The sequence below is a fragment of the Leptodactylus fuscus genome, chromosome 5, assembly GCF_031893055.1.
Source record: "Leptodactylus fuscus isolate aLepFus1 chromosome 5, aLepFus1.hap2, whole genome shotgun sequence".
NCBI lineage: Eukaryota > Metazoa > Chordata > Amphibia > Anura > Leptodactylidae > Leptodactylus > Leptodactylus fuscus.
Genome location: NC_134269.1, coordinates 18,193,599 through 18,207,659, shown reverse-complemented (window position 1 = coordinate 18,207,659; position 14,061 = coordinate 18,193,599). Strand labels below are relative to the sequence as shown.

The following is a 14,061-nucleotide window of genomic DNA, read 5'->3' as shown; positions in this document are numbered from 1 at the left end:
AGCCATTGAAGTCAACGGGAGTCTTTTTTTCAGCGCTGATTCTTACGCAAGTTACCGTGCCAGAATCAGCGCCCCTTTGCTCTGTGTGAATGGACCTTTAGGTTCCCCACAAATCCCTTGTTGTGGCGTTATAGACACGTATCCCTTGCCCTGTAGATAGGGGATAAGTGTCCCACTGCTTAGTCTCCCAGTGATCAGGAGGGGAGATTGAAAGTCACCCTAAACGCCTCCTTATGAATGGCGTGTCAGTGCACTTGCATGATCGGCGCTCCATTTGCTTCTAGGAATAATCTCTGGCCGCACTTGCAACCCCGTGGATGTGAATGAAGCATCAGTCACGCATGAGCCCTGGCGCTCCATTCACAAGGACTTTCATCAACTGACCAGACACTTCTTCCCTGTCCTGTGGATAGGGAATAAGTGTCCATGACTGAACACCCCCTTTAAATAGTCAATTAATTTTCAGACAACTTAGTCTCGTTTCATAGATTTTCATTCTGGACGAAATTGTAATGCACTTCTTTAATTAAAAATGTGACTACCTTCTGCCTGAAAAACATCTCTAAAGTACCTGCCACTAGGTGTCTCCCTTCTAGCTAATTTGCTGTTCCATTCCTGCTACCAGGGAAGTTTGTCCATAGATACGAGATCATAGGCAAGATTGAAAGCTAGTGAGTGGAGGGGGAGGTGCTTTCCATTCTTTACACAGTGAATGTAGAGGGGAGGGGCTGATTCTCCTCACAGCTGGCCTCTGTGCAAAGGACTGAACATTCTGCAAATCTTATGCTCTCGGTCATTCAGGTCTGCTGTTTTAGCAGTTACACCTGAACACCGGGAGACCAGATTGACTATAATGGGGTCCGTTTCAAAAGTGAAATCGGCAGAGAGAAAAGTCCTCTATGCAGAATTTCTCTCTCTGTCACATGTGAACCCAGCCGTACAATGTGTGAAGTCTTGTACTTGTGGTTTCAGATGGGATATTCGGACAGCAGTAGCTTTACTGACTGCTCATAATTTGCTTCCCCTCCCCCCTTGTGTTTTATCTGCTCGGCTGCATGTATCTACGTTCAGTGTTCCTGCATCGCCTAAAGGCAGACCAGTGTCAGTAATGGATAGAGGGGGGACAGACTGCTCCTTATTGTCCATTCCCTCCGCTATAGAGACTACAGTGAGAAAACCTCTCTGGTCCTCCATCACTGGCCATGTTCGATTCCATTACAAATCTGCCACCTATTACAAAGGGTAGGTTCGCACTACTGTGTCTGTTCAATGGCCGTTGCTCTTATCAGTCATGGGATGTACTAGCAGTAGTGTGAACATGGCCTCACACTGTACAGTCAATGGGTGGTGGAGAACACCCCCTCCTGTCCGTATGTACCCAGATGACAACCAATATGACCACGTGTACCACTCTTTTTGATTTTGTCCTTTGGTTTCCCGGAGTCCTGAACTGCAAAACTGATTGCAGTAGATGTGTATATAGCATATTTGTAGATCAGGGCTCTGGGAAAGCTGGGTGGTGACACCTGAGGGATCATAAAGCCACAAGTAACTGATTAGATTCTCAACTTTATAGACGTAATAAGGTCTTAAACACACAAAAATATCAAAAATTGATTTTAAAAAAATTGTATTGAGCGCAGTATAAATCAGGTAAGTGGCTTTTGTTTGGCAGCTTACAGAGAGGCACGTTCAGTCTTCGTCTTCCAGGGAGGGAGACCTCCTTCCCCTATGTAACTCGTAGTCTCCATGTATACAGCATCGGGCTGCTCAGATCCCTCTTGTCCAGGAGTCCTTTCATTAGGGTAATGTGAGCAGCAGTATCAGTACAATAAAGAGCACAACCACCAGGGCGGCGATAGCACACCACTGCCGGCGGTCTGTAAGAGAGAGACACGGTGTTATTCCAGTCCAGGAGGATGTTGTCTCATTCATCCAGGACAACTCTACTGCTAATAGTCCATTCTAGAAATTCAGAAGCACATTTGCATGAAAGCTGCTGCTGCAAAAAAGCACCTGAATGGGTATTTTTTGTGTCTGCGCTGCTTACAATCACTGCATTGCATAGGAGTAAACCCACAGCAGAAACTGGCATGTGAATAAGTGTTAAGATGTCATCCACCATGTTGCCACTTTACAATGCAGTGGATTAGTCACCAGCGTCTCCCCTGACAAACTAACATACTGCATGTGCAACCCGTGTGGACATGGCTTACGTTACCCCCACCCCCTCTATGGATGAACGTTACTGCTAATATGGCCCCTGACCTTGGGGGCCCAGTAGAAATGTACGAGGGGGGACCCAAAAGTTTCCAGAAAAGTTGTTTTTGAAGCGTGTATTTATTTTTTTGTACAAAATTCCTTCAATCTCCTTCCCAGTCCTCTCCTTTAACGGTAATACACTTGTCAAATCTTGTCTGCCATTGTTCAAAACATTTTTTTAAACTCATCTACTTTGATGTGTGCAAGCGCCTTCGTTGTTTTCCGCTTCCCATATCGGGTGAATAGGATGGGTGGGGCAAGACAGCCATGCCGTTTCTTGCCATGAAAGTGGTCACCGAGATGGCGGTATGGGCTTGGGGCATTGTTGTGGTGGAGAAACCAATCACCAGACTGCTACATTTCGGGCCTTTTTTGCCGCACACTGTTGTGCAACCTCTTGAGAACTCCCAAGTAGAAAACCTGGTTGACGGTCTGACCTGTTGGAACGAATTCCGAGTGCACAATCCCTTTTGCATCGAAAAAACAAATGACGATTGTCTGCACATTGGACTTCACTTGATGAGCCTTTTTTTGCGCGGGGTGAGGATGGCGTCTTCCAGTGGCTTGATTGTTGTTTGGTTTCCAGGTCGTAAGTATAGCACCAAGACTCATCTCCCGTAATAGTTTTAGAAAAAGATTCTGGGTCAGTTTCGGCATGTTCTTTCATGGCACAGCATGTTTCGATGCGACGCTCTTTCTGTTGATCAGTCAACAGCCGCCGCACAATCTTTGCAGCGAACCGTGACATGCCCAAATCCTCCAATAAAATGCACTGAATCGAGCTCCAACTCACTCCAGACAACTCTTCGAGTTCCTCAATGGTCCGTCGTCGATCTTCACGCACAAGCTCGTTGAGTTTTTGGACACTTTTGTCCGTTCGGGAAGTTGACGGATGTCCAGAACGCGCTTGATCATCAATTGACATTTCACCATTTTTAAAGCGGGTGAACCACGAGTAAACTTGAGTTTGACACATAGCGTCATCCGTGTAAGCGGTCTTCAGCATTTGAACAATTTCCGATGCTTTTTTCCCGAGCAGAAAGCAAAACTTCACAGCCGCGCGCTGCTCATAAAACTTCTCCATGAACAAAAATGACGGCTGGACAAATCAGCTCTTGCAAGAAAATTCACTGCGGGTAGACGAAACCTTCCGCATCAACGCCACTTGGCACACTGACTGAGAAGATGTGGTTGAACTAATAACTAGCTGCAGAATCGCGTACTACGAAAACTGCGCGCGCAGCAGCCTCATTCTGGAAACTTTTGGGTCCCCCCTCGTATAGGGGTCCTGTCAGGCCTCACTACCAACAATGCTGATCCCCAAATGGTGGGTCCCTCAGCAGTGACTCCTGTCAGGGGAGCCTGTAATGACAAGAAAGGTATCCAAACCGGGCCCTTCCCCTGAGCTGGAACCAGAAAACCTATGAATGACTGACTATGGTGGAAAGTGAGATTAGGAGAAACCAAAAATCAGACCAGATTCTGAGCCGCTGGGACATTTACGTAAAGGGGTTATCTGGAGAATAATAATTTACTAGTCCCAGGGATCGCTGATGAAAGATGTCACAACCACCAGGTCATATATTTGGAGGCAGCACTTTGTTCCCCCTCCTTCCTCAATATCACAGGTAATAATTATCTGTAAGAATGGGGAAGGAGAAGTGGAGCGACCTGGGGTCAGAACACTGCTTCGGATCACACAACTTGGTCCACCATCAGCGACCCCTGGAACTAGGTCAGTACATTACTACTACCTGGACAACCCTCTTTATCTGGAACTCAGACTTTCAATGTATCCCTATGGCTATAGACACTGATCTCCAGCAGCGCTGAGGGCGGTCACGAGGGGAAATATATCTGCAAAATAATACAACTAGTAAGGTTTAAAACACTTACTAGTATTAGTGTAATATTGACATATATGATGTTTAAAGAGGTTGTACCACCTATCCTACGGGGCTGACTACGGGACCCCCACAATCACTACAATGGATGCCCAGGGCCCCATTCACATGAGGTTTGAGCAGAGTGATAGTTGAGCAAGCACGCTGACACTATTCAGATATAGGGGACTGACAAAAAAACTAATCCAACTTTACCCGGGGGTCCCTGATGTCCACAGTATAGATAATAAAAGATCTTTGTGACATTACCCCTTTAAGATCCTATAATGCTGCCTTATGATGAGCAGCCATCGCCCCCTGTCCTATATTCTTACCACTAGTCATATGTGACACTTTGGCCATTCTCTTGAGGACTGTGTCCATGCGGCTTTGAGTATTGTCCATCTCATAGGAAAACTCATCAAGCATCCTGCGGAAGACATAAGGGCACAAGCGGTACATCCCGGTTTAGTCTTGTGTGTATACATGTAAGGTACCATGCACATGACCATGGGAACTGGAACGGAGAGCAAAGGATGGCATCCATGGACCTTATCAATACAATAGACCAGATTGAGCCACAATGTACAGGACCTGCAGCACATTTTGTGGCTCTTTTCTACAGCCCAGACACTAAGAGTATATGGCGCCATAGAAATTAATGCATCCCCATATAGCAACATGATGGTTGTGTGCATGAAGCCTTATATAAACGTATATAGTAATACAAGGACAGTGACTCACACAGCCTGCTCGTCCAATTCATCTCCAATCTTCCCTGACATGTTCTTCAGGACCCGGATACTGCCCGACACCAGCTCCAGCTCCTCGTCCTGAGCATTCATAATCAGCTGAAGAGAGAACAGACAAGTAATGTTTTATGTCACCTGTGGGTGGCGCTCAATCCTCTGTGCACATGCCGGTAACGTCTATGCTGCCATATTATAGTGCATCTACCATTCCCACATCTGATACTACTCACTTTCTTGGTACAAACCATTGCAAATCAGGATGTAAAATCTCAAGAAACATTTCATACCACTAGGGGGCGAGCTTGAGCAGCTATACATGGCTCCTATTAACCTGGATAGGATAATCCTATAGACAGGTACGTAAGAGAACAGAGTCGTGGCTGACGTCACCCTCGCCTTACAGTTGTCTGAAAATTCTCAACCAACAGGGTCTATAGTGCCCACTAAATGGAAAAATCAGGGCGCTAAGTACGGCGTGGCAAACATGTCATCTCTCTGCAAGCCGTCTAGCCAAGCTGGATAACCCGCTGGTCTCCTACAGATAATAATGGCGGACAGACCTGCTGCTGTGCTTGTTGCTCCTCAATGTAGCGCGAGTTTCCTGACATGATCTCCTCGTCCAATCGAGAGAAGCGATCAGAGGTCAGAGGTTGAGAGACGCCCAACGCCTGAGAGAGGAGAGAGCAGAGATGAGAGTGCCGAATGTATAATGTGACAACCCCATAAAGAGATCCCCTTACCTCTCGGTTCTTCCGTTCGGTGAAGGCTTGAGCTCTGGGACTAGAGATGTGATCCCTCATTTCCTGAAAATATACACATGGTAATTGCGTAAGAACAGAGAGATGGGTCCGAGAGCCGCCATGACGGTGCCCAGGACTTGTATTCTGCTGTTTGTTATAAATCCATTAATAGGACAGATGGGTAATGCCTATGTGACCGCTATACCAGTGCCTAGGGGTACATGTAAAAGCCCCTGCGCTCAGCTTTTGTGCCACATTCCTGGACCCAATGCAAAACCTGTACCAAGCCCCCAACTATAATGTATTGTTTATAAGAAGAGGACCAGAGGTCCGTTATGGAAGAACCGCGCTCTCTGGTATACAGAAGAGGATGGAGGACCAAGATCCAAACTTTAATTTTTTATTGTATAACACACAGTACAGCACGACGCATTTCAGGCCTTACAATGGCCCTTTCTCAAGTGCAAAAAGGAAAGCTGATAAAATTCTCGCAGTCAATTTCTTTGAAGGTTTTCTGTTGTTGCCATGTGGAACCTTTGCTTGCTTTTACATTACTTGCAGCTCCTTCTTTCACTTATTTACATGCAGTGAATCTGTGGACAAACTTCATTTCCCATGATGCATCTGCCATCTGTGCGCCCCTCCTGTCTCCACTCTCACCTGGTTTCCTCAGCCAGGCATGGTAGCAGACAGCCAGAAGTATAAATGATGCTCTAGCTAGAGGTCTCACAAGGCAACAACAGAAAACCTTGAAAAAAAATTGGCTGCGAGAATTTATCACCTTTCCTTTTTGCACTTGAGAAAGGGCCATTATAAGGCCCGAAATGCGTCGTACTGTACTGTGTGTTATCCAATAAAAAATTCAAGTTTGGATCTTGGTCTACCATCCTCTTCTGTATACCAGAGAGCGCGATTCTTCCACAACGGACCTCTGGTCCCCTTCTTCTGTCGTCTCTCTAATTTGGATTATTAGATGAGACTCCATATATGCTCCATCTATAAGTTAATATACAATTCTTAAAGGGATCCTATCATTGGATACCCTTTTTTTCTCTCCCTCCAACAGGTAGGAATAGACGTAAGAAAGGTTATTCTTCTCCTACCTTTAGATGTCTTCTCTGTTCTGCCGTTTGGAAATCCCGGTTTTCTTCAGTATGCTAATGAGTTCACTCGAAGCAACGGGGGTGTCCCCAATGCTGCGAGAGAACTCTCCAGCAACGCCTCCATCTTCTTCTGGAACGCCCTCTCCCTGCGTTACTGTGTAAGCGGCCATTTTCTTGTGGCCTGGGGCCTAGAAGATTGAAACCAAGGATGGAAGAAGACACAGAAGAGATGACGTTCCAGAAGAAGACGGAGGCGGCGCTGGAGAGTTCTCTCGCAGCATTGGGGATGCCCCCTGTACTGTTTGAGCGTTGAGGACCGCCCCCAGTGCTGCGAGAGAATTCATTTGCATACAGAAGAAAACCCGGATTTCTACTGAACAGCGGTGTAGAGAAGACATCTAAAGGTAGGAGAAGAATAGCCTTTCTTTAAGGCTATTCCTAAGTGTTAGAAAAAAAGGGAATCCAATGATAGGATGCCTTTAAATATCACCTTTAAGGAGCTCCGCGTCTTCTCCACAAACTCCCTCCTCTCGTTCAGTTCAGCCTCCGAGATCTTAAACTTCTTCTGATTCGATTCAACGATGCCCAAGACATGAGTGAAGGAAATAACAGAATAGGGGTCTGAGATAGAAGAAATGGTGGGAATTGGGGTCAAGCGGGGCAGACACTACGACAACGCCATGTTAGGATACTGATCGTCTCTTCCAAGTCCTCCAGGTCCCATTCGATGCTGCGCAGAGAATTCCGAAGTTCATTGGTTGTCCAATCAAATTCTTCCACACTGGTCACCTGACTCTCCTGAAGAAGCTCGCACCAGCGCTGGTATAGCCCCCGGCTGGTGTTCAGAGCCTTCTGCACCTCCCTGTAGAATACAAGTGGTGGTAAAGGGGAGAGAAGAGGGCAAGAGGAAACCAAGATGGCAGCCAAGAGCATGCTAGGAGTTGTAGTGCAGCAATATCAGGGGAGCCACAGGGTAAATACTATCCCCCGCCACATCTCGGTTCCCCCGTCTCTGCATACTGGCCCCCATGTTAGCACCGGCGTGGTCATTGCTGGAGGCGAGTATATAGAGTCCGAGGGAATGGATGGGGGTCACAATGTCTACTATTTTTTTTTTATAATTTAATATAATCCTAATCCCTTTAATTATAATATGAGACAAAACATAAAATGAAAGGAGACGATTAAAGAGGAAGTGCAGGGACGGTTTGGGGAACTTTTTGTAGATTGTCTACATTTGGTTTTCCGGTGGAAAAAAAAAATCAGAGGCGGCATTAAAAGGGATTTCTGGCCCATCAGTAAATTTCATACTGATGACCTGTCCACAGGGTAGATTGTCAGTATGTGATCTGTGGGGGTCTGACACCTGAACCCCGCACAGATCAGCTGTTCATGCAGCCTCTGGGTGGAGCGCGGGAACCTGGAAGTGGAATGGGCGAGGTGAGTGTTACTATTTTATTTTTTTGTTTGTTTATGTGATCCATTATACTGTGGGCGCACCAGGGAGGGGACATTATACTGTGGGCGCACCAGGAGAGGGACATTATACTGTGGGCGTACCACGAGAGGGGACATTATACTGTGGGCGCACCAGGGAGGGGACATTATACTGTGGGCGCACCAGGGAGGGGACATTATACTGTGGGCGCACCAGGAGAGGGGACATTATACTGTGGGTGCACCATGGAGGGTACATTATACTGTGGGCGCACCAGGAGAGGGGACATTATACTGTGGGCGCACCACGAGAGGGGACATTATACTGTGGGTGCACCATGGAGGGGACATTATACTGTGGGCGCACCAGGAGAGGGGACATTATACTGTGGGCGCACCAGGAGAGGGGACATTATACTGTGGGTGCACCATGGAGGGGACATTATACTGTGAGCGCACCACGAGAGGGGACATTATACTGTGGGCGCACCACGAGAGGGGACATTATACTGTGGGTGCACCATGGAGGGGACATTATACTGTGGGCGCACCAGGAGAGGGGACATTATACTGTGGGCGCACCAGGAGAGGGGACATTATACTGTGGGTGCACCATGGAGGGGACATTATACTGTGAGCGCACCACGAGAGGGGACATTATACTGTGGGTGCACCACGAGAGGGGACATTATACTGTGAGCGCACCACGAGAGGGGACATTATACTGTGGGCGCACCAGGAGAGGGGACATTATACTGTGGGCGCACCAGGAGAGGGGACATTATACTGTGGGCGCACCAGAAGAGGGGACATTATACTGTGGGTGCACCACGAGAGGGGACATTATACTGTGGGTGCACCAGGGAGGGGACATTATACTGTGGGTGCACCAGGAGAGGGGACATTATACTGTGGGCGCACCAGGGAGGGGACATTATACTGTGGGTGCACCACGAAAGGGGACATTATACTGTGGGCGCACCAGGAGAGGGGACATTATACTGTGGGCACACCACGAGAGGGGACATTATACTGTGGGCGCACCACGAGAGGGGACATTATACTGTGGGCGCACCAGGAGAGGGGACATTATACTGTGGGCGCACCAGGAGAGGGGACATTATACTGTGGGCGCACCAGGAGAGGGGACATTATACTGTGGGCGCACCAGGAGAGGGGACATTATACTGTGGGCGCACCAGGAGAGGGGACATTATACTGTGGGTGCACCACGAGAGGAGACATTATACTGTGGGTGCACCAGGGAGGGGACATTATACTGTGGGTGCACCACGAGAGGGGACATTATACTGTGGGCGCACCAGGGAGGGGACATTATACTGTGGGTGCACCACGAAAGGGGACATTATACTGTGGGTGCACCAGGAGAGGGGACATTATACTGTGGGCGCACCACGAGAGGGGACATTATACTGTGGGCGCACCACGAGTGGGGACATTATACTGTGGGCGCACCAGGAGAGGGGACATTATACTGTGGGCGCACCAGGAGAGGGGACATTATACTGTGGGCGCACCAGGAGAGGGGACATTATACTGTGGGCGCACCAGGAGAGGGGACATTATACTGTGGGCGCACCAGGAGAGGGGACATTATACTGTGGGCGCACCACGAGAGGGGACATTATACTGTGGGTGCACCACGAGAGGGGACATTATACTGTGGGTGCACCAGGGAGGGGACATTATACTGTGGGTGCACCACGAGAGGGGACATTATACTGTGGGCGCACCAGGGAGGGGACATTATACTGTGGGTGCACCACGAAAGGGGACATTATACTGTGGGTGCACCAGGAGAGGGGACATTATACTGTGGGCGCACCAGGGAGGGGACATTATACTGTGGGCGCACCAGGAGAGGGGACATTATACTGTGGGCGCACCACGAGTGGGGACATTATACTGTGAGCGCACCACGAGAGGGGACATTATACTGTGGGTGCACCACGAGAGGGGACATTATACTGTGGGTGCACCACGAGAGGGGACATTATACTGTGGGCGCACCAGGGAGGGGACATTATACTGTGGGCGCACCAGGAGAGGGGACATTATACTGTGGGCGCACCAGGAGAGGGGACATTATACTGTGGGCGCACCACGAGTGGGGACATTATACTGTGAGCGCACCACGAGAGGGGACATTATACTGTGGGTGCACCACGAGAGGGGACATTATACTGTGGGTGCACCACGAGAGGGGACATTATACTGTGGGCGCACCAGGAGAGGGGACACTATACTGTGGGCGCACCAGGAGAGGGGACATTATACTGTGGGCGCACCAGGAGAGGGGACATTATACTGTGGGCGCACCACGAGAGGGGACATTATACTGTGGGCGCATATCGTGCGGAGTATAAAGACAAATGGGTGGAGTCAAAGTGGAAGTGGGTGGAGCTAGATGTGTTGTGGTCCACAATAACATGGACCTCGATGTAGATGACATACGTGACCCAGTGAATACTCACCCTCGCACCACGGAAAACGGATCCTCCAGAGACATGGCGAGCGATCTCTTCTCAGCACCCGGTCACGACAAGGAATACGATGACTTTACGTATCTAGAGCTGCGCCATACCCTTCCATATACTACTGCGCCTATAGATACGTCCACGTACAGATACAACACAGGCGTCGGCCTCGTAGAGATTTAAAGAGACAGGCTGAATATAAAATTACAATGTGACGAGAGGCAACTTTTACAGCAACATAAATAGTCACGTATATACAAGCCCTATGAGATGTAAACAACAGCCCCTCCCCCTCTGCCTAGAGCAGCCCCCAGACCACTATAAGAGCTAGGTGCATGAGTTATCATCTATAGGCTTAGTTATTGCAATGTTTTGGGGGGGGTTTACCCAGCCCCCTCCCTCTGCTGTCGAGTAATCTCTTCCCTCTCACTTGTCAACCTTCCTTCTTCCCACCCACACCCCCACAGGCTCAGATTTGCACGTGTTTCCGGCTTTGCCCGCTAAGGATCATGGGAGTTGTAGTCTCTCCGGTCCTCCACTGCTCACTGCCGGCTTTCCCGCCCATTCCGCTCTGGCTCCGCCCACCGCCCTGAGGCGGGAACAGAACTAGTGACGCAGTCAGTTTCAGTGACAGAGGCGGGAGAGCCTGAGGTAAATCCTGCGGTGTGTGAGGAAATCGCTTGTCCTCGTCACCTTCTCTAATCTCAGGGGAAATGTGTCTGTGCTACACGGGATTCATGTGTGAATAGTGACATGGAAGTCTAGTCTGTGGCCATGACCAGTCAGAGAGATTTTTAGTCAGATTTTGGCACAGTATTAAAACCTATCTGAGGTAGGATTTGACCATTTTTGTCATTATAGTCGCACAAGGGTGTATTACATTAAAAAATATTACAAAGTGATTTTTTTTTAACTCATTTCCCTCAGACGTCTGCCCCAGCTAAAGCCATGTTCACATTAGTGTCCTGTCAGTTCTGCGTTGTGTCCTTCTATGGTGTTTTTCCCCCTCGGTGGTTTATTTTCAGCATTTTTTGTGTTTTTATTTCTTTTTTTGTAGTTTTTCTTCCTTATAATGAAATCTGTAAGAAAGTACCTGAAAAAATTCTCCAGAGCCTACAGCGTTGTGTAAAAAATACCAGAGAAATTGCAATGAAATGTACAGCCAAAAAAAAAATAAATTCCAGTGTGTATAAGGTTAAATAAATAACTTCTTATTGAATAGCTGGTAAGGCCGTATTCACACTTAGGCTCTGTTCTCACGGAGTAACGCCACTCATTCTGACACGTAAACACGTGTCAAAGTGAGCGCTGTAAAACAGATCCCTTTGACTTCAATGGGTTCCGTCTCACCCGCGCCACACATTGAAATCAATGGGTTAAAAAGCCTCCCATTGATTTCAATGTGTAGCGCGTGTAAGACTGCACCCATTGAAGTCAATGGGATTCTGTTTTACAGCGCTCACTCTGACTCGTGTTTACGTGTCAGAAGGAGCATCGCGTTACTCCGTGGGAATGGAGTCTTATGTTGGAGTCTCCGTACAAGAGTCCACTGCAGAATCCCACCTGAGAGAAAAGTCCTGCAAGGAGGAAACCCATTATATCTATGGGGTCCGGGAGTTTCCTTAGGTAATCACTTTTTCTATGCGCATAGGTTTCCATTCAGGGGTCCCTGAATGCAGATGTGAATTTGGCCTTATATACCTCTTTGGAGCGATTCCCTGCTTTCTTTGGCGCTTCTGCCTGACGTCAGGGAGCACATTGGTCACACGTGGCGATATCCTATTCATTATTATAGAATAAAATATAAAGTTCTCCCCCTCCTTCACAAGGCTCTCCATAATGCCGCACCTCCCTACATCTCCTCACTCATCTCTGTCTACCGCCCAACCCGTGTTCTCCGCTCACTCAATGACCTAACACTTACATCCTCTATTATCAGAACCTCCCATGCTCGTATACAAGACTTCTCCTGAGCTGCACCACTTCTCTGGAATGCTCTACCCCGGACAATCAGATTAACTCCCAACTTCTACAGTTTCAAACGCAAACTAAAGACGCATCTTATCAGACAGGCCTATCACAATGTCTAATGTAAACCCTTCCGTACTATAATTAGAATCCCCAAAATGTAACCCTCCTCTGTCTCCGCTCCCACATTTCCCCACATGATATGATGCCATTTCAGGCTAACTCTATATGTCCAAGCTCCATCCACATGTTACAGGACATGTGTGAAATGACTTTCTGTCTGTATTTGAACCCTACAAATTGTTCAGCGCTGTGGAATATGTGAATAAATAAAATGTATTATTATATCAGTCACACCAGAGCCCAGGAATTCACACTACGTAAACGGCAGTAAACGTTTTACGTTCAGAATAAGCTGCTGTTTACGTAGTGTGAACTCACCCTTAAAGGGGCTCTATCAGCAAAATTATGCCGTATGTGCCCCACATATGCCTGAAAGAAAGATTATGAATGATAATCTGTTTTCCCTTAGCCCAAACAGCAGCACAACTGGGTATTTCTGCCCCTATGAGCTGTTAGGACAGGTGGAATTTTTAATTACCTAACAGCTTTTGACCTCTATAAGAGGCCGGAAGACCTGCTCCTCCCTTGTGTTAGTAACAAGAGCAATGTATGCCAAGAGCTACACACACATACACAAAATCTGTACAATAGCACCTCTTAGGGAGGGAGCCTTGTGCTGCTGTTTGGGCTAAGGGAAAACAGATTATCATTCATAATCTTTCTTTCCCCCTACGCCCAACAGCAGCACAACTGGGGATTTAGCAAGTATTATCTCCCCTAGGGCGGGACCTCCTGGCAGGCTGATGCCAAGACGGAGTGCCCAAATGCTGTAGCATCGGCCGTACGCCAGTCCAATCTGTAGTGTTTGGCAAAAGTCAGCTGTGAGCTCCAAGAGGCTGCAGCACATATCTGCTCTAGAGAGAGGAACCGTGTCTCTGCCCATGATGTCGCCACTGACCCGCGCACTGCGCATGTGCGGCGGACCCTGTTAGACGGCGGACCGGAGGAACCTGAGAAAGGTTCCTAGGTCTAGCGTTCCTAGGGTAAAGCCCCGACCCGGCGCCCCAGTCGGACAGGAGCGTGCACGAGCCGGCAGGGTCCCCGCCGGGAGAAGGGGACCTCTGCTGAAAAAAGAGGATGTCCAGAAAAAGATCTTCTGCTGTCAGGTACCGGTGGGGGAGAGTAGTGGACCCCTATAGGAGGTCAGAACATCTGCTCCCCCCCTGACCACCTGTCCTGTCCCACAGGACAGAAAAAAACACAAGGGAGGAGCAGGTCTTCCGGCCTCTTATAGAGGTCAAAAGCTGTTAGGTAATTAAAAATTCCACCTGTCCTAACAGCTCATAGGGGCAGGA

General features: G+C 48.2%; 1 protein-coding gene across 2 annotated transcripts; it reads right to left on the bottom strand.

The window, feature by feature from the left end:
* Positions 1-1,613: 1,613 nt before the first annotated feature.
* On the bottom strand, positions 1,614-11,124 carry STX10 (syntaxin 10). Of its 2 annotated transcripts, XM_075276049.1 has the most exons (8): positions 10,673-11,124; positions 7,433-7,602; positions 7,231-7,325; positions 5,638-5,700; positions 5,458-5,565; positions 4,890-4,996; positions 4,481-4,575; positions 1,614-1,880 (listed from the first exon to the last, which is right to left on the bottom strand). In XM_075276049.1, the coding sequence occupies exons 1-8, from the start codon at positions 10,705-10,707 to the stop codon at positions 1,801-1,803; spliced, it is 753 nt and encodes a 250-aa protein (XP_075132150.1). In that variant the 5' UTR covers positions 10,708-11,124; the 3' UTR covers positions 1,614-1,800. The 2 variants fall into 2 exon arrangements, with proteins under 2 accessions (XP_075132150.1, XP_075132149.1); XM_075276048.1 differs by having other exon boundaries at positions 5,458-5,700.
* Positions 11,125-14,061: the final 2,937 nt, after the last annotated feature.